This window comes from Pseudorca crassidens, chromosome 1, assembly GCF_039906515.1.
Source record: "Pseudorca crassidens isolate mPseCra1 chromosome 1, mPseCra1.hap1, whole genome shotgun sequence".
In the NCBI taxonomy this organism is placed as follows: domain Eukaryota; kingdom Metazoa; phylum Chordata; class Mammalia; order Artiodactyla; family Delphinidae; genus Pseudorca; species Pseudorca crassidens.
Window position 1 is genome coordinate 79123645 of NC_090296.1, and position 21851 is coordinate 79145495.

Here is a 21851-nt window from a genome sequence, read left to right on the forward strand (position 1 = left end):
AAATAATATCCATATTTGAATTATTTGTTTTAATCAGACATCTGCTTTATGTATTAAAACAAGGCAGCACAAATTTGTTAAGAATCTAGTTTACTGGTGTCTAAAATACAGCATATTTGATAAGGTCGTATTCTTATTTCCACACAGAAACTGAAACCAAGTTAACAAATGCCATCTGTTAAGACTGGGAATAAAGGATGAATTTCATTAATACATGTTATCTGCACATCAATGACTCATATGCAAACAGTGCTTCTAAAAAGTATTTAAAGATACTTAAAACTAACACAAGTAGTTTAAAAATTCTTTCTTTACCACCTAATCTGTATTTGGCGAATCTCAAAGTAAATAATGCTACCATAAACATAGCCCATGACCAAATTTACCAAGAAAACTGAATTAGTATATTACATTACACAACTCTATCTTCAGTGATCACTATGGTGCTCTGAACCTTTGCCGTTTTGCTAGCCTTTAAGGATAAGGCATTGATTGTATGTTATTCCTGGAGTTATTTCCCTTCTGTGACAACATTAATGAACCATATTCTTTCCATTACCTTCACCTAACACTATTTCCCTGGGATAATAAGTAACCAAGCACTCAGCACCAATATCAAAAAGGTCAAAAAAGAAGAACCCCAGGGACTTCCCTGGTGGTCCAGTGGTTAAGACTTCGCCTTCCAGTGCAGGGGGTGCGGGTTTGATACCTGATCGGGTAGCTAAGATCCCACATGCCTCACAGCCAAAGAACCAAAACATAAAACAGAAGCAATATTGTAACAAATTCAATAAAGACTTTAAAAATGGTCCACATCAAAAAAATCTTAAAAAAAAAAGAACCCCCAAACACATTTTACTAGCAAATCATATTATTTTCATCATCCCTATCCATACTTACCAAAGAAACAATGCACCTAAAAGCAAGAAACATCAATGTACAAAAATTTCACATCATTTGTTAGTAAACTCTGACTTATAATCTAATTCAATTTCTTTCAAGCCAGAAGCTGAAAGCATCTCTTTTGATGGCATACTTATATTAAAAAAATTAACATATCACTATTTTGTAACCCTCCCTGAATTAACAAATCTAGGTATTAAACAGCAATATCACAAAAACAGACACAACTAGACATCACGTGCCTCCTGATGAAAGAATACACCACCACCAAGGATCTTGCCAAAGAGAGAATACCTCTGCCTGATCAAGCCAATTTGTAGAAAAAATAAATAAAGAGCAGAGGAACATGTTGAACTGTACTGTGAGTAGTCAATTAGAAAAATCTAGACTGTGGAAAACTATACAGATCAAACAACTCAGGGCCTTCAAAAGACAAAAGAAAGGGATACAGTTGGTACCCGTAAAATAAAAGGCATCTTAAAATGTACAGGACTGACTACGGTGTCTAGGGATGCACAACTGGGTAATAAAACTATGAAGAAATAGTGAGACAGTGATTGCTATATAAGTCAAGAAATGGTTACTTTCCAGTGGAGGGAGAAAGCAGTAAGTAGGAAGGGGTACACAGGAGGATTCTGGGATAGCTGACAAGGTGATTATAAGGGTTTTAGGGTATTTCCCTTAAGATAATTAGTAAAGCTCTATCTTTATTTTGTGTGGGCTTTCTATATTTCTGTTTATTTTACAATAAAAAGGTTTTAAAAAGGCAACACTTTACAAAGACTTTCTTTACAATTCTTATACTATATTTTTTAAATATCTGCCCCAATTTCACACTTATTTTCTCTCCTTGGGAGCTGGAAGCAGCTTGCATAATTGTGCCGGATTGGCTTTGATCTTTGCCTATCTCACAGCATTGAATACAGAGCCCCACAAGCACAGTTTCACCCATGGTCAGTCAAGAACCATGGCGAGACAGGTACAAAGACAAATTTTGAGAAGTAATTCTTTTAACTTAACTTCATTAATCATAGGAGCGAAAGAAAAGCAACACTTTATACTAAGCAAAACTCAGACCAACTCAGACCAACATCACTGAATAGTACCAAAAGCTAGATATAAGACTGTTTACATTTTCAAGGACACAAACTTTTCATTAAAAAGACAAAATATTCTTAAGTGTTATTCATACATATATGATCACAAATGCTTTTAGTATGAACAAATTAGAAAAGTGAGAAAGCAATGCATTAATCACTGTCAGAATATAAAAAGATATGAAGACTGATTATTCTGAAATCTAGTACAATTTTAGTGCACTGGGTTTATTGGAATTATGGCTCTAGGATATGACTCTGAAGAGACAATTTTCTTTTAAATAAATATACCAATACCTATATTGGTGATCTCTTTAAAATAGCCACATCTCTACTAATCATGACACTGTTGTTCAAAAAACTTCCAGAAATTTTTTTTTGAAATATGCCTTCAAAATGTGTCAGAATGCACTTTGGCATATACTGAATTGTGGCAAATTCTCATCATTAGAGGATAAGCATTTAGAAACAAATCTGTTGAAAGAGGTAGATGAACATACTAGGCAATACTACTCTGGATCAAAACTAAGGATTTATCTTAACTAATGACAATGTCTTTCTATTGAAGGTCATTAGCTGGCTCTACAAGGAATTCAAAAGAGCCTCTAGAAAAGGCTTTGAAAAATAAAACACTACCAAATAAAGCCTGTTACAGTGACATAATGAAAGCTACACTTCTTGTATTATTAGGTCTCCTGAACACACAGCTTTACGGGCACATTTTATACAGGATGATACACACACACACACAAACACACATTTCATTAGGCAATGCTTAAATTTAATAAAAATCCTTAATGTTAAGCATTCAAAACACTGAATAGTTTCTAGCTTCTAAAGTTGAACTTGAGGGTACCAGAAAATTACCCTAATGTATATAGCAGATAGGAGCATGTTCAGTTATATATGATGAATTCTAAACTAAGTTTCATGTTACATCTGAATACTGTACGTCGTTACCATACCTTCCCCAGAATAGTACTCAGTTGGGACAATATTTTCATCCCATATGATTTTCTCGGTTGGATACAAAGGCATCTGGTTCAACTGCTGAATCTGAGAAATTCGACGCTCATGACGAGATACCTAAAGGAAACAGGTTTAGAAAGAAAGTCAGAAGTATCTTTTTTCAATCAAAATAATTTATGGAGAAATTCAACACAAAGTATGGAATGAGAAGTTTCATGTCTTTGAGTTATTGTAGCACTTAACAGAGATTTTTTTTTTCCTTTTTTCATGTTCTCCACAAATCAAAGAAGAAAGAGGTACTGATTGTGATGGACTTTGGAATCCGACAGATCTGAGTTCAACACCTAGCACCTCTACTTATGGGCTATGTGAAAGCTGGGCAAGTTACTTCAAACTCCCTGATTTTAGTTTCCTGTTCAGTAAAGCAGATTAAAATGTCACTCCCTTCTTAGGTTTCTTATGAAAATGAAGTGGAATATTGTAAAATAATGTCAAAGAGTCTGGCACATGCCAAGACCTTAAAACCCACAGCAACACAGCATTCACCAATGTAAGAAAAAAAAATGGGAGCCCTAAGTCCTAGGTTACAGTTTTCATTCTTGTACTAACTAGCTAAATAATCTGGATAAGTTTACTAATAACTTGGCCTCAGTCTTCTTTGTAAAACGAGAGAGTTGTACTTGATGTTCTCTATGTACCCCTCCATTGTTAATACTACAGTGATCTACCTCAAATACAGAAATAAGTTTGTTACCTAATTAAGAGATGCCAAAATAATGATATATTTGAAAAATGTGTCACGTTCTTTTCAGTAGAGATAGTATTGTTTTAGGAAAGAAGACAGTGTGATATCATCTAAACAATATGCATAGTTGAATTTTTTAATCATATTTGGTTGGATATTAGAAGATTCCAAAGCCTGAAAAAACTCCCTTAAGAGGGGGAGGAAATGAAAGATAATGCTGTAGCACTATAAATTTTTAAAACTGTTTTCTTTTCACGTAACTATTTAAATTTTAAGGATGAAATCTTAGCTATAAGACCCTAAAAAGCATAGATAGGATCAACTTTACACTCAAACCTATTTTCCATTAGAAAGGTTCCTGGAAAAGTCCCCATTTCTTTCTATAGTAAGGATTTATTATTAATCTCCAAAACCTGACTTACCAGAGAAGATTTTACATTATCAGAAAACAGGACAAGGAATTTTTAGAAAGCACTTGTAGTCAGAGACAACAAAAAGTGATTTGTAAGAAGGAAGGGAAAGATAGTGACCCAAGACATACATTTCATGCAAGTAAATATATCGATAAAAAAGTATTTTCTATACTTGAGTTAATTTAAAACCCTTCCCAAGGATTTCTCTCCAAATGGCACTTAAACACCTGTCATCAGGCTTAAAACACCTGCTACAAATAGTTTCTTGTTACTACCCCAAAATAAGCATATTATCTTCCTCTCTACAGTAAGGAACTGTATTTTATACCCTGTATTAGAAATATTAGCTTGAAATATGTTACAAAAACATGTGCCCATTATTGTTCCATATGTGTAAAAAAATGTATTTACAAATCCATGCAGTGTACATTTGTATAGGTATAAAAAATGTCTGAAACGTATAAAAGACAACTCAACCTCATAGCAGTCAGCAAACAAAAAATTAAAACAAGTTTTTTTTGTTAACCCATGAGACTGGCAAAATTGAGGCGACTCAGCATCCAATGCCGAAAAAAGCTTAAGGAGACATACTTTAATACACTGTTAATGGGAACATACAGCTTTTGGAGGACAGTTTGGCTGCATCTTTTATCTTTTAAATAAGCACATCAAATAATTTCATTTCTGGGTACCTCTCCTAAATGTCCACATATGGGCACAAAGAGGCATATATTAAGACTGCATCATTATTTGTACTAGTGAGCATGCAAACAACCTAGATATTCATAGTGGCGTATGGTTAAATACTCATCCACTTTATGAAATATCTCACGGAAGTTTAAAAAATAAAGTACATCCCTTCCCCTCAGTTTTGCTATGAACCTGAAACTGTACTAAAAAAAATAAAACCTCACACAAAAAAGTATTAGTTTAAGAGCTGATGTTCAAACTAATACTCATTTCCCAAAATGCTTGAGAAATCCCTTAGAATTCTTAAACCACTAAGTCGGTAATAACTTTTTCTATTTTTAAACATTCCTGAGCTCTCTAGTGATAAAGGTATGGCTTAATATTCAAGGTACTATACTGAAATAATAACTTAAAAATAAACAGATAAATAGATAGATATCTCTGTGTGTGTGTGTGTGTGTGTGTGTGTGTGTGTAGGTATAACTGTGATCTCTTAAAGGCAGGAACAGTGTTGGCCATCTCTGTATCCCCAGTGCTTGAATCCAGTGCCTGACACAGATGTTGCTCGTAAATATCTGATGGAACAAATCCATGCTACAAAGCAGTTTTAAGAGGTAAGAGACTTGAAAAAAGAAATCTAAGAGATGAAAAAGAAATCTGACAAAATCAAATGATGATATAGTTCCCAAACAAGTAGGCATTACCTACCAATTTTTTAGCCCAGAAAAAAATCTGTACCAACCTACATCTTTAAGAATGACTCAAAAAAGTAGGGAAAACCACATGCAAAATTCAAAGAACATTAATATTTACCAACAATTCTAGAAGAAATTCTTTATCAAAAGTCGTGTCTTCACCTTTAGGAAGAGTTGGTAACAAGCAGAGGTATGATGCCACCTGGTGGAGTGTATTTGAACTGCAGAATAAAGAATATTCAGATCAGAATATTTTATTATAATTTAATTCATTTTTGAAACATAATTTTACAGATGGCTTAAAAATTTTTACGTAGAAAATATAATCCTATGACGCAAGCAACAAATATATGAAATCAGCAAAGAGTTAAACCCCTAATACAGAATTCTCAAATTGTCTTCTGCAAACCTCTCATGGTCCCCAAGATTGTTTCAGGGAAGCTACAAGGACAATACTTTTTCATATTAATACCAAGACATTATTAAGTTTTTTTCTCACTGTCTTTACATATACAGTGACAGTGCGATAATGGGTAAAACTGGTGGCATGGATCAAGGCAGTGGCGCCAACCAGTACAATAAGTGGTCCCAGCATTCCTCACTGTGACACAGTTATTAAAACAAACAAAAAAAAAACCCCACCAGTTTTGTTTAAAAATGTCCTTGATGAAAGAGTAAAAAATTATTAAGGTTATTAAATTTGGACTTGAGTATCTGTTTTTTAAAAAATCTGTGTGACAGAGTGGGAAGTACACATTTTGCACACAATTTTTACTTGTGTAAAAAGAATGTTTGTCAGAACGACTGACAAACTAGTTATTCAGAGTTGAATAACAGCAAAAAATCTGAACAAAATAAACCTAACTTCAAGGAAAATAACTGACAGTATATGTTGCCAAAGATAAAATTTGAATTTCAGAGTGAAAAACTGAAATTTTGAAAAACTTGCATTTGCCACTACTTACCTGACAGCTTTCAACCACTCAAATACAGTTTCATTACCCCCCAAAGTCCCTCAAACTCTCTATCCCTGTCCCTGGTAACCACTAATGTGTTTTCAATCTCTATAGATCTGCTTTTTCCAGAAGGTCAAATAAATGGAATCATACATTATGTAGCCTTTTGACGCTGGCTGCTTTCACTCAGCATAATACATTTGAGATTCACCCACACTGTTGTGTGTATCTGTAGTTGGTTCCTTTTAATTGTTGAGTAATATTCCACTGTATGGATATTTCACAATGTGTTTATTTACTCACCAGTTGAAGCATATTTATATATTCCAGTTTTTGACAACTATAAATAAAGCCACTATATATATTTCTGTACAGATTTTTCTGTGAATGTAAGTTTCCATTTCTCTTGGGTATGTCTGTGAGAACACTAGATCGCACAGTAAGCACATGTTTCTGCAAGAAACTATCAAATTTTTCCAAAGTGGCACTACCATTTTGAATTCTCATCAGCAATGTATGAGAATTACACTTGCTCCACATACCGGTCAAGAGTTAATACACTGTTGTTTTTATAAACAATTCTAATAGGTACATAATGGTATCTCATTATGATTTAAATTCGCTTTTCCTAATGACTAATGATGTTAGGCATCTTTCTATAGGCTTATTGAAATTTATATATCTTCTTTGGTGAAGTATCTGTTCAAATCTACAGACATTTTTTTATTAAGCTGTTTTCTTATAATTGAGTTCTGAGACTTCCAGATACCAGTCCATCATCAGACATGTATTTAGCCAATATTTTCTCCCAGTTTGGGGTTTGTCTTTCATTCTCTTAACAATACCTTTCAAATAGAAATTTTTAATTTTGATGAAGTCCAATTTATCAGTTGTTTCCTTTAAAGACCGTGCCCTGGTGTCTACAGAAATCTTTGCAGAAAGCACAATCACAAAGATTTTCTCCTGTATTTCCTAAGTTTTAATTTTGATATTTAGGTCTATGATTCATTTTGAGTTAATTTTTGTATAAGATGTGAGGAATGGGTCAAGTTTCATACTTTGCATATGGCTGTCCGGTACCACTGCTGAAATTATTTCTTTTCCACTGAGTTGCCTTGGCACCTTAGTCAAAACCCAACTAACCGTATACGTGTGGTCTATCTCTGAACTTGACCCTGTTCCAGTGATCTATAATGTCTACCCTGTTTTCAATACCACAGTGTCTTGATTACTTTAACTTTATAGTAAGTCTTGAAATTAGGTAGTGGAAATTCTCCAATTTTGTTCTTTTTCAAAATGGTCTTGACTATTCTAGTTCCTTTGCCTTTCTATATGAGTTTTAGAATAAGCTTGTCAGTTTCTATCAAATATCCTGCTGGGACTCTGACTGGAAATGAATTATATCTATAGATCAATTTGGGCAGAATCCACACCTCAACTAAGTCCTCTCATCCATGAACAAGGTGTATCTCTCCATTTTTAAAATCAATTCACTTTAATTGCACAGACTTCCTTAACATGGTTTCAGATACCACAACGAAACTAACTTTCAAGAAATCTATCAACTGTCAAGTTTTGATATGTATCAAAGAATAATATTCCTAATTACTTGAAAAAGCTTTTAAAATAAACTTCCCTCTGTGTAAGAGTGGATTTTCTTCATTTACTTCAGGCAAAATAACATCTTAAAACAAACTGAAACCAACAACAGATCTGCAAATCCAACTGTCTTTCATTAAGCCAGACATTAAAAAGATATGCAAAACTGTAAAACAATGCTACTCTTCTCACTATGTATTCTTTTTTTCATTATGGAGTATATATTTTTCATTAACAATATGTATGAAATATACAATGGATTTTACTTGATTTTTAAAATAAATTAAATATTTAAAATTCCTCTACTTTTAATTTCTAATGTAGTAAATATAATGGCTATAATCCACATTAAAAAAGTTATTTGTGATCCTCAATGATTTGTAAGAGTATAAAGGAGCTCTATGGACAAAAATAAATTCCCTGGACAGACTATACAGTTATTAAATGTAAGGAAAAAAATCTACAAAAGTGCTTAAAAAATATAATATTTTTGTAATCTTTTGGTGAAGAAGGCCTTCTAAATAAAACATCTGTGGGCTTCCCTGGTGGTGCAGTGGTTGAGAGTCTGCCTGCCGATGCAGGGGACACAGGTTCGTGCCCCAATTCGGGAAGATCCCACATGCCGCGGAGCGGCTAGGCCTGTGAGCCATGGCCGCTGAGCCTGCACGTCCGGAGCCTGTGCTCCGCAGCGGGAGAGGCCACAACAGTGAGAGGCCCACGTACCACAAAAAAAATAAATAAATAAAATAAAACATTTGTTATTGTTATTAAAAAGAAGACTGAAAGATATGATTAAAAATTTAAAACATCTGTAATAACAAAATATACCATAAACAAAGTTTAAAAGGGAGAAACTGAGACAAAATAATTGCAACAGAACTAGACAAAATAATAATATCCAGGTTCCTGGATATATAATATAAAGGTTCCTTATTTTAAAAAATCAATAAAATGACAAACAATGGAATACAAAATAGCAAAGGATAACAACCAGAAAGTAACATACAATCACAGAATGCAAGTAAAACAATGAGAATCTTTTTGTCCTTGTATTGGCAAAAATGAAAAACTAATTTACCTAGTGTTGGAAGGGAGAGAAATAAATCTTCAAACACTATTGATGTAAGTGTATAATTGGCATTTTTTGGGAAGATAATTTAGCAATATGTAACAAAATTTAAACACATAACCCCTTTGAGTCAGCCATTCTGCTTCTGGGAATCAGTACTAAAATTTAAAAAATAGAAGTAAAAAGAATGTTCATTGCCTAATTGTTATAGTCAAAAAATTTTAAATTAAAGATCCGTCAATAGGTGAGTGATTAAAAAATAGTATGGTAGGGCTTCCCTGGTGGCGCAGTGGTTGAGAGTCCGCCTGCTGATGCAGGGGACACGGGTTCGTGCCCTGGTCTCGGAAGATCCCACATGCTGCAGAGCAGCTAGGCCTGTGAGCCATGGCTGCTGAGCCTGCGCGTCCGGAGCCTGTGCTCCGCAACGGGCGAGGCCACGATGGTGAGAGGCCTGCGTACCGCAAAAAAAAAAAAAAAAGTATGGTAGACCTGTTCAACAGAACTCAATGCCATTATTTAAAAGAAGGAAGTAGACGTGTGTGTTACTATAAGTTATTACATATCCTCATATGAAAATGAATGACCAGACCAATCTCAGTTTGCTTCAGTTTAAATAGCCAATTAACTACACATAAATTCTCCCCAGAGTTAAGGAAAATGAGGAGATAACCGAGCACAATGGTCAAAAGTTAGGGCTCAGAATAAAAAAGAATGAAATCTTGCCATTTGCAACAACATGGATGGACCCTAAGGCTATTATGCTAACTGAAATAAGTCAGAAAGAGAAAGACAAATACTGTATGGGTCACTTATATGTGGAATTTAATGAGTCACTTATATGTGGAATTTTAAAACAACCCTCCCCCCCCAAAAAAAACCAAGCTTACAGAAACAGGGAACAGATTGGTGGTTGCCCAAGGCAAAGGTGGGTGAAATGGTAAAGGAGATCAAAATGTACAAACTTCCAGTTATAAAATAAATAAGTCATGGGTATGTAATTGTACAGCATGGTGACTATAATTAGTAATAGTGTACTGCATATTTGCAAGTTGCAAAGAAAGTAGATCTTAGATGTTCTCACCACAAGACCAAAAAGTTCTCTATATATGGAGATAAATGCTACCTAGACTCGTGGTGATCAATTTCACAATAAATACAAATATTAAATCATTGTGTTATACACCTGAGACTAATATAATGTTTTATGTCAATTATACCTCAAAAAAAAAATAATTAGGGCTCAGAAGTCAGACTACCTAGGTTCAAATCCTATCTTTGGGGCTTCCCTGTTGGCGCAGTGCTTAAGAACCCGCCTGCCAATGCAGGGGACACGGGTTCCAGCCCTGGTCCAGGAAGATCCCACATGCTGCAGAGCAACTAAGTCCAGGCACCACAACTACTGAGCCTGTGCTCTAGAGTCCATGAGCCACAACTACTGAGCCCGTGTGGCACAACTACTGAAGCCCGTGTGTCTAGAGCCCGTGTGCTCCGTGACGAGAAGCCACCGCAATGAGAAGCCTGTGCACTGCAATGAAGAGTAGCCCTCACTCGAAGCAACTAGAGAAAGCCCGCGTGCAGCAACGAAGACCCAACGAAGCCAAAGATAAAATAAAATAAATAAATTTATTAAAAAAAAAATCCTATCTTTGCCACTTACTTGCTGTGTGACTCAGGCAAAGTACTCAACTCTTCTGTGCCTCGGCTACCTTATATGTAAAATGGTACCTACTCCTCTCACATGAATATTTTGAGAATTAACTTATTTATATACTAGTAGAGTACCTATCACAAAGTAAATAAATGTATGCTATTATTGCTATTTTCAAAAAAGTATACTTAACAGAGATGCCAGAGAACATTACAATTTAATAAATTTTAAACATGCAAAATTTTTCTTATGCCTAACCTCTAATATCACATAGGATGAACATTTACTGGTTTCTGTTGTATGTTGTTTACGACTGATGGGATACCAGCTTATATTCTACTCTAAAAAAATTTGGGATCTAGGAAAAATATATAAGTTACGAAAAATAAAGATTTTACAATAAAGAGAAGATGCATAATTATATTTAAGTGACTCAAAGATAACAAATGCTAGAGAGAAGCACTAGTTCTAGTTGTCAATAAACAGTAGTGCAACAAGTAACATCACCTAAAGTAGTGCAAAAATAACTAAAACCAAAAATGAAAATTAAAATTCAGTTGTCCTTTCATATTGCCTTACCTAAGAGGTCCAAAAAACTTGATCAAGGATTCCCGAGTATCTACTTCTGCAACATTTGAGAGGGCAAAATCATAGAGCTCAGGGAAATGTGCAAAAGCAGCTCTCTAGAAAAGAACAGAATTAACTAATTAATTAATGCTACATATTAATATAATAAATTACAATTTATATACTGCATAATGGAAAAAAAATTTTTTTAATTAATGCAATTCTCCTTCTTATATGCTTCTCATATGTGACCTCTGCCTTATTCAAAAGCATTAGATTCAATGGGAAAAAAACAAAATTGTTCTAGCTGGAGAGTATAAAGAATCAATGTTCAGTTTCTGATTTCTAAAACTGTATTTTGCATATAAAGGAAAATAGCCAGGAAGGCCAGCTTCACTGACAGGAGAAGAGAAAGAACAAAACAAAACACTTTATGATCAAGAATTGGCCTAACAAAACCATAAGAAAGTCTCAAGGGCAACTCCCAATGAAGATGTATCTCAAGGGAGAGGCCTACAGCATAGTGTGCTTGTGCCCTGCTTTACTTTGGAACTCTGGAAAGAGAGAACCTCGCAGGGTACACCTCCAACCAACGTGGGGTAAGCTGCAAGGAAACAGAAAGAGCAGCATCATGCTGATTTGATTAAGTGTGTGTGAAATAACATTCTTAGTCCTCCATAATGCTCATGTGGCACTGGGAAGATCCACAAGTTTTCACGTGCTCTGTACTGGATGACACAGAAGGTTGCCAAGGTTATCGATGAGCCTGCCATGAAACAACTACAGGCAATGGCAAAATGACCCTGAAACCAAGCCTGAAAGTGAGCTGCCTGAGCTAGGAAATGACGGCGAGTCAGCTCCCAGGAGGACTCCAGCACCATCAAGAACAAGGGCTGGGGGGCTTCCCTGGTGGCGCAGTGGTTGAGAGTCCGCCTGCCAATGCAGGGGACACGGGTTCGTGCCCCGGTCCGGTAGGATCCCACATGCTGCAGAGCAGCTGGGCCCGTGAGCCATGGCCGCTGAGCCTGCGCAACGGCCGAGGCCACAACGGTGAGAGGCCCGCGTACCGCGCAAAAAAAAAAAAAAAAAAAAAAAAGAACAAGGGCTGGGGCCTTGTCAGTAGGCTGACAACCAAGCTCCAAGGGCACAGTCATTGTGCCTTGCTGGTGGCCAAGAGAACAGCCACACACCACACCCGCTGTGGTCACTTCAAGGGCAGAGGCAGAAGGACAAAAACACTAATGTTCTGAGAAAAGCAGGAAAACATGTCTGAGCTGATCATGAAAGACAATTTGAACTTAAGTTTGGCTGAGTCTTTACCCAAAAAAAGACTCTTTAAAATGTAAAGAACTGAATTACTTTAAATTGAGAAATAAAAGCTGCCACCAGACAAAACTGAGTTCAAGAGCAAAATGTGCTCAGTAATAGTAACAAAGGTACTTTTGGGGCACATCTGAGCTGCACTGGTAAATTTCAGTCCCATTACATGTGTTTATCTTTAAAATGTACAAAGCACTTACACATACTTTGTCAAGTTGAAATACCCTTTCATAAAATAAAACTGATACTTAAACACACTACACTGGCCCAGTAACTAATATTTTTTGAGTGTCAAATATCAATATACTGAGTCTCAAGATTGAGAACTATAAAAGAAAGCATCCATCAGAATTAGCAATATTTTAAAAATTCAAGATGAACACACTATGAAATTAGTACCTTTCCTATTTGTACTACATAAAATCTAAATTATTTATGACTCAACTTCATGGAGCAGACGCAAAGGCTATAATGCATTTCAATTACCTGTAGAGAAGTAATTCTATCATAGTGAATCGTAGTCATCTCATTCTCTGTCAGAGCATTTCCAGTCTGATCATTAATCTCAAAACCAGTATAGAACTTAAGCATGTCCAAAAGCTGAAAGGATACATTTAAATTAATAAACTGTGTAAACATGAGAACAAGAAAGCAAAAATACGACAGTATTAAAAATAATAAAATCCACATACCTTCTTAGAGGTACTGAAGAGCTTTGGAATGTAAACATTGCAACAAACATTTCAGCACATATACAAACGTGTTTTATTTATGTGAGCATAAAGTATATGCCTTGTGAACAGACTGTTAAGTCTATTTCATACACATGGTCTACTTCTACAGGAAAGAACTTCAACTGCAATCCCAATACTAAAGAGACATTAAGGAACTAATCAAAGAAAGTCAATCATTTTAATGGAAAAAAAAATCTATCTATATAGAACTATACCATTAGAGGGAACTCCTGAGGTCTTATACCACTTAAAATTTTCTGATGAGGGTTTTGCAATTCACAATTAGAGATACTCTTCTCTATGCTTCTATTAGAAAAAACAGCAAGGTGGGAAAAGCTAAGCTAGTCATTCCTCTCTTCGGTCTCCATGGCCATCAAGCTTTCTTTGGCTTACTTCCTGGTGCTTTAAGAAGGCCTGCTTTCCCCCTGTGCTGGCAGTATCAACAGAATCAACAGAATTTGGGGCTCCATTCGCCCCCAATTTTTATTATTCTTAATTCTAATCTATGGCAGATCAAATATTAGGATTTTTTAAATTAATTTTTATTGGTGTATAGTTGATTTACAATGTTGTGCTAGTTTCTGCTGTACAGCAAAGTGAATCAGTTATACGTATACGTATATATACTGTTTTTTAGATTCTTTTCCCATACAGGCCATTACAGAGTATTAAGTAGAGTTCCCTGTGCTATATAGTAGGTTCTTATTAGTTATCTATTTTATATATAGTAGTGTCTATGTGTCAATCCCAATCTCCCAATTTATTCCCCCCCCAGATATTAGGATTTTAATGTATTTTAATATATGCAACAAATCACTGGGTAAAATTAATAACAGAACAGGAAAAAAAGGAATGCTCACAGATACAAGACAAAAGAATTCTTAGGACAGTGTGCAAATTTTATCTCCAGCTGTTATCTCCAGCTGTTATCTGAAAGGTGAGTGTTAGAAGTCTGTTAGAAGACTTTTCTTCTGGATGACATTACAGGAAATGGGAAACCTTAATAGTGTGTCTTCCTACCCAAGGCAGTAAACAGAGTTCACTTGCCTTCCAACTCAAGGCAGCAGTCTAAGTGTATATGTACTTCCACACTATCAACTGCCTCTGTCACCCTCGTCTTATGCAAAGAGAGCCATGATATTAGGGCACAGTTCACTCGAAAGTAATGCTTATCATCTATTAATAGTCCACAGTGGTTACTGACATAGAATCAAAATATATATGAGTATGTGGGACTACATCACACATAATTTAGTCCAATAATAAAATCACATATGATTAACAAAACGTTTATCTGAATTACCTAATCGCCTCAAATTTAAAATGCTTAATTGTTTTACTGTTTACATTAATAAAATGAATATTCAGAAGAGAAAAAAAGGTTATAATATAAAATTAGTATAGGCCACCTATACAAGAAGGCATCCGTTTTGTATATTAAGACTTGGTTTAACTTTTTTTTTTGGCGGTACGCGGGCCTCTCACTGTTGTGGCCTCTCCCGTTGCGGAGCACAGGCTCCGGATGCGCAGGCTCAGCGGCCATGGCTCACGGGCCCAGCCGCTCCGCGGCTATGGGATCTTCCCGGACTGGGGCACGAACCCGTGTCCCCTGCATCAGCAGGCGGACTCTCAATCACTGTGCCACCAGGAAAGCCCTGGTTTTACTTTAAAATGACTAATGAGGAATTTACATCATTCAATTCAGTATTTAGCAAAATATATGTTGCTACCAGTACTCCCAGGTGCATGGCAAAGAAAGAAAAGATTGACTTAGAAATGAAAACAATAAATATGTTCAGATCCACCAGTGCTCACCTGGGAAAAAAGATGGCCATCCTCTTCTCTACGAACAAGATTGGAAAGGTAACAGTGAACCAAAAGGTGGGAGTCATCCAGGATGGTATTAAACCAGCGTCTTGTGGGGAGTAGGGCCTAGAGAAAATAATCACCACAGCAATAAGTCTGCATGCTCTCCCAGCTACAGGTGAAGTCGACTGATACATAGTGCAGAAGTGCTAATCACATACAAAGTACCCTCAGCCCCCCGAAAGACACTCTGCACAAAGCAAAGGGTCTGGTCCGTGCTGTAAATAAATTCAGTGGTAATGTTTCTAAATAAAATCCAGCACTGGAAGAAATCTCAGATACCCTGGCCACTAGTTTGCAAACAAAATCCTATATGAAATCCCAATATGTATTGTGTGCAGGTTTAAAAATGGGGAAAAGGGAGTGGAAAACCCTAAATGGAGATCCCTTTCTCAGTTTCCTCTTCCCATATCATTCTTTGACAGTCAGAAAGACAATACTGAGAAACTATGACAATCACAGTTTGGAAACCACTAATCTAGTCAAATACCCTCATGTTAAAGGGGAGGTTACTGAGATCCTCAGAGATTACAGTTACTGGCAGAGCTGGAATCTCAATGAAGATCTCATGAATGACTGCGAGTCCAATACTCTAATCCTCATGTCTAGAAACCACCCTAGCTCTCCTGATAAGGAATGAACAGAAAGGATTTTCTTTCAATTTTCTGCATTAAAGAGGGAGAGGAAAGGAATGGAAATGAATTCAATCTGAACTATACCAACTCTGCATCTGAACTCTGTATCAAAATCTTGCACCCAGTAGCATGAAATCTTTTTTAAAAATCTTAATTTTAAAAATTGACTATAGCAAGCAGCTATATCTTTCTTCATCAATAATATTAGGCACATTTAGAAAAGTGAGATGATTAAAGCGATGGCCATAAATCTACAACTTCAGCCCTTTTTAAAACTCTACGTAGGGGTATTAAATATGACACAAAATAAATTGCCATTGCTGGACTCGTGTTTAATAACTACACTAAATAATGTTTTTTATACAAATGCAGCCATTTGACAGTCATCTGAAAACTTCAAGGGTCAATCACTTTTGACTTTCTTCTCTACAAGACATTTTGAAATAGGTACAAACAAACTAAGGCCAGCTTGAGGTGATAAAGAAGTATTTCATATATAGTCACAGGCTTAATCTTAGCCTCCTTAATGATTATGCAACAGAAGTCACTGCACACTTCTTACCTCTAGATCAATCATAAGTTCAATAAATCTTTCACAATAATGAACTTTGTCCATAGTGACAGGTTCTAGACATAACAGAGAAAACATGTTAAAACTTTCTTACTTAGGGCGTTTTATGGTACTGTATCTTAAAATTGGCAGTTATTTAGTTATTTAAACAAGGTTATTTGTCTCATTCATCAGGATTGGACTAACTATGGTTCAGAGCACAGACCTCACATATATTTCAAAAAGGGCAGGCCTTACCCTTACAGTAAGCTCTATAAATATGAGAAAATGAAAAATGCAGCTTAGATGAGAGAAACATTTTAAAAATCAGACGTGCAAAAATATTTTTAAAGTGTTAATTTTTAAAAATGTGTACCAAGTGATTAGATGTTGAAAATACTTGAATAGAAAAACTAGAAAGGCAGTTTTATCTCAGTTATTGACCTACTTTCCTTATTTTCTTCACATACTAAACATCTAGAATTTCTTTCATATGCATAAACACATACACGTATGTGTACCTGTATACACACAAAGATATATATATATCTCTCTTTAAAATGCACAGAAAATGGGTGGGGAAGATACAAAACAAACTAATTAAAGGGACAATTTTTGTGACTTTTTTTCACTGTACATGTATTAACTGACATTAAAATGTCAATGACACGTAGAGCAATAAAATATTTTTTAAATCACTATCTTGTGTTATTCATGAGCATTGATGTACTATTTTTAAAAACATTTTTGTTTTTAAAAGAATTACAAACCTTGTGACATGACATGCTTTCGGATTACAAATGTCTTTTTTTTCTAATGTCAGAAAATGTTCTGCTATTTTACCAGCTGAAACCAACCTGACAAGACTGTTTCAATTGAAGAGGAGATAATTTCAGGGTCCCTAGGCTAAGGACTCCCAGCAGCAAATAAACCAGTGCTAGACCTGTAGAAGGCATCCTACAAATGCTTAAATAAATCCACTCTTTTACTTGTAGCATACAGGAAAATAGAAGGCTTTATGTGAAGAAAGAAATATGAATACTTTTGTAACTAACACATGCCCATAATCCAAACCCTAAAATAACATAACTATAGAATTTCACAGCTGGAAAAGACCTCAGAGAACATCTGTACTACCTCTTCATTTTCCAGGTAAGAAACTGAGGACCAGAGGAAAATAACTTGATAAAAGTATAGAACAAAGTAATGGCTGGTTAGAACTGGAATCCAGGTTTTCTGAGACATAGTCTAGGTCACACAGCCACTAAAACTAAAGAATTTAAAGGAGCGACTTTTAAATTAAATCCATTCAAATCGGTCCTCTGTTGTATCTTTTCTTCCTTATTACTGTCAAAGGAAAATAATTTTGTCCAAAATTTTAAAAGTGAACAAGAGCTGTATTTGTATTTTTATTTATTGCTTGAGAAAATTACTGGCAATGGCCTATTTAAAATTAGAACGTGATGCTTGGTACTCAATTTCTGAGTTCTGGTGGATAAAACAGCATATTTTTACACTAATTGGCCCTACTAGGCATAATTCTTCAGAGCTGAAGCCCTGTTATTTCAGTTTCAGACATCAATATATCCTTATTGTTTGCTTTTTATGTGTATTGTGTATTTTTCCTTTCTTCTGATAGCCGTCCTGACATCTCAGACCACCCTATACAGATTTCCTTTATAACAACTGATATGGACAGGTTGTCTGTAATGACCCTGTAAAATGAAACTACACACAATCTTTTTTACTCTTTTATAAATTAGTTTTCTATTTCCTAACTATATATTCTATCTGTTTTTATGCCCTCTCTGAACTGGCACACTATTTTCATCACCTTGTTGGTTCCTTTGCCAGAAAGTTAACAAATTTTGATTAAAGCTCAAGATCAATCTAAGAAATTTTCTTTTCTGACAATATATTATGACAATGGCAACAGTTAGTAGTTTATAGGATGTTAAAATTACTGCAGGTCCTATATTGTTGTATTTACTTGACTTTCAAACCTTTCTACGTGACATCAATTTTTTTTTTTTTTGGCCACGCTGCGTGGCTTGCGGGATCTTAGCTCCCCGACCAGGGATTAAACCCAGGCCCACGGCAGTGAAAGCACTGAGTCCTACACACTGGACCATGAAGGAATTCCCAAGATGACATCAATTTTTATGACCCTAATTGTTACAGACATTACTGGTTCTCATTATTACTATTTGTGCCAAGGAAACCAAATCTAAGTCTTCTTTCCAGGTTTAAGGTTCTTAACTGAAAGATTTAAATACACAAATATTAAGTGACATAGATTACAAGCATATGACAATTTTTTCTTTATACTGATGCTGGTAGTAATACTGATATTATGCCCCAAATCAGGTACCATAAATTAGCATTTATAGCATTAGTATCTACTCGTCACTGAATTACAGGTGTGATTTTCCGTTGTAAACTATTACTTGGGCGGGGGGGCAGCAACATTTATAAGTAAATAATTGTTGTATTTCAGTTTAAACAAAGCTACAATCTGATTCATATATATGCTATAATCTCTGGTGCATATAAATATGGTACACCTACAGCATTGTTCTTAGATTATATTCCAGTTAGAAAATAAAATATTAACAACCTATGACATATCATACATAATGCTTATAAAGATCTTGCGAACCCAGAATAATGTAATTAGCTCTTCCTGGTACATAGGTCTCTCACTCACACTCACACACACACACACACACACACACACACACACACACACACACACACCTATCTATATACAGTATAATCATGATATATTTTGACATTTATACTCTACATAGCATATATTTATATATGTTTCACCAATAAATGGGGGCCACGATGGAGGAAAATCCTTCCCATCTCATCTTGTAGCTCATATCTCAAAATAATTCTCCTCTTCCCCTCCTAACAATATTTGATATTACTTGAAAACACTACTCAACAAATTGTAAATGCCATGTAGATAGGGTCTGTGAGTGTCTTGTTCACCATGTCCCAGAACCTTGTTCAGGACCTGTGGCTTATAAGCAAGCTCCAAAAATAAATAAATGAACATTTTAATAACCATGCTGGTGCCCTTAAATTACGTGAATTTCTAAGGCAGCCACGATACTCAGACTGGTAACTTATTTGAAAGGGGAAGGACATAACCCCTTGTCAATATAATTTAAAATCACTCTGAGAGCAGTTTTTAGACTAAAGATTAGTAAATACTATATGGGAATCTAAATGGTAACTTCACAAATGAGCTGAGAAGAGGAAGATAGTTACCAGAAAGTGGAACTGATTTCAGTACAGAGATAAACTTCTGGATGAGCTGTGAAAGAAATCTTCTTTCTTGATAGGCTCTAAAATCAGAGAGAACAAACAGTGACCAAATTATTTTTGAGAAATAATTATTTCAAAAGTAAAATTTAAATGCTGAACAGCCTTTCTTACACTGTTCAAAATGTTCCATTTCTCTCTGAAATGAGGACCATAATTTAAACACACAGCTTCTTCTTTGAATGTAAGTACAGCACTACATGAAGAAAAGAAGAGCCTCATTACTGGCCTAATAAACCAGCCAAGAAAGCATCTCTATCTTCTTACTGTAAAAGTTTTCACTTGTGATTTAAAGGTCAGAACTAGAAAGTTTTCAAAATTTCATTTACAGTCTGCTCTTGAAACATAAAAAATCTAACATTTCAGTATGTAGTTAAAATGAGATAAGCAATTACATACTTTAATATGTCTAAACTATTAAACAGAGTATTACGATGTATAAAAATTAAATGTTAGTTCAAAAAACAACTGTTTACTCATTACTAATTTAAGATGCACTATGTACCAACTAATCAAAAAACAATCATAAGGTACTGGATGGCTACAACTGATTATGCCAGTCCTGGTGGAAATAAAAAGGAGGAGAATGACTAAAATATACTTGAAATGACAAGTCATAAAATATAATTAATAGCACAAGCCAGCATTAATAAAACTGGCTGACATTAACTGAGCACTTACTGTGCCAGGATGTGAGCTGTGTTAAGTACATCATACAAAACAGTCTCATACTGACGACAGTCCTACGAAACAGGTACTGTTGTCTTGATTTCACACTGAGGCTCAAGGAGGTACAGTAACTTGCCCCAATTTACACGGCAGGTGAGTGTGAAACCTAGTTAAGTCTGATTGTAGAACCTATACTCTAAACAACTATACATAGTCTAATCATTATGAAAAGACCTGATGTTTCAATAAGAAACACAGTCTGTTTTAGGAGTTCAGAAGAAGAAAGCACTGTGGCCTAGAGTAGTTGGTGTGGAAGAGCATGTAGAAGGTTACCCTTCAATTAAGTGGAGTAGAGTGGAAAGGGTAGTTAGGGAAGGAATGTTTACAAAACAATGAATAGTCTATCGATTTGGAATTAAATCATATTGAGGTAACGGGAAGAGAGAGTTTAAATTTTTTAGAAGTAGTCAAATAATGCAAAGATATCATGTAATTAGCCCAATCAAGAGGCTATTGGTTAGAAAGATACCATGGAAGAGATGAGACTGGAGTTCGAAGTTAAAGAAAGGATATTCCTATTCTGACCCTAATATCCTGTCCTTATAGCTCTCACCTCCTGACTCCCAAACTTGTTTCTCTGATATCCAGCTTTTTTCAGTTCTTCTCATTTTCAGTAATCACCAGCAAAACTCCAAGCTTCACCTCTTTTTGTCCTCAACCCTCTTTTCATAGTTTACATACTCACTACATAATCTCACTCATACTCATGACTTCAGTTACTATCTACAGGTGTATACAGACTACTCTCCTAAGTGGAGGAAAAAATAAGAGTCAGAAGAAGTTATCATAGGCCCAAGGGAAGCGAGTCCTAAGCATATAAGCAGAGGGAAAAAATAGTGAGTGGAAAAGAGCACTTAAAGATGAAGAAAGAAAAAGGATCACTGCTGGAAGATTCAGAGAGTAAATAAGGCAAGAACACAGTTAGACCAGCTAGCCTCAAAGAGAAAGCGGAACAAATCTCTTAGAGTATACAGATTCTTCCCCTGGGTCCTACTAACAGCACTTTGTTTGATGAAATAAATAATTGCTACTAGACTTTTATCCAAATGGTAATACTTACTATTAAAATACCCTGCAACCCTCATCTGCTTCCTTAATTGTTATACTTGATTTATTTTTCTCCTTAGCATGGACCACCACATAATATACCATATAATTCATCTGTTATTTGCTGCCTTCCGCAACTAGAATGTAAGCTCCACAAGAGCAGGAATTACTTTCCATTTTCTTCTCTGCCACAACCCCTATACCTATAATAGTACTCAGCAAAATAATAAACACTCAATATTTATGGAATGAATGAACTGTATAAAATGGAGTGTATTAGTCA

The 21851-nt window shown here is 35.4% G+C and overlaps 1 protein-coding gene across 3 annotated transcripts in view; it reads right to left on the bottom strand.

Annotated features, from left to right (window-relative positions):
• Positions 1-21851, bottom strand: part of AQR (aquarius intron-binding spliceosomal factor) — a 142805-nt gene that overhangs the window by 100130 nt on the left and 20824 nt on the right. For all 3 annotated transcript variants that reach the window (XR_010944538.1, XM_067742373.1, XM_067742371.1), the window contains exons 9-15: positions 19739-19815; positions 16469-16533; positions 15221-15337; positions 13158-13271; positions 11364-11467; positions 5631-5733; positions 2966-3086 (exon numbers count right to left, since the gene is read on the bottom strand). Coding sequence is in view for 2 of the 3 variants with exons in the window: in XM_067742373.1 (XP_067598474.1) it covers positions 2966-3086; positions 5631-5733; positions 11364-11467; positions 13158-13271; positions 15221-15337; positions 16469-16533; positions 19739-19815 (701 nt within the window). In the remaining variant the exon portion in view is untranslated. The remainder of the gene's footprint in view (positions 1-2965; positions 3087-5630; positions 5734-11363; positions 11468-13157; positions 13272-15220; positions 15338-16468; positions 16534-19738; positions 19816-21851) is intronic.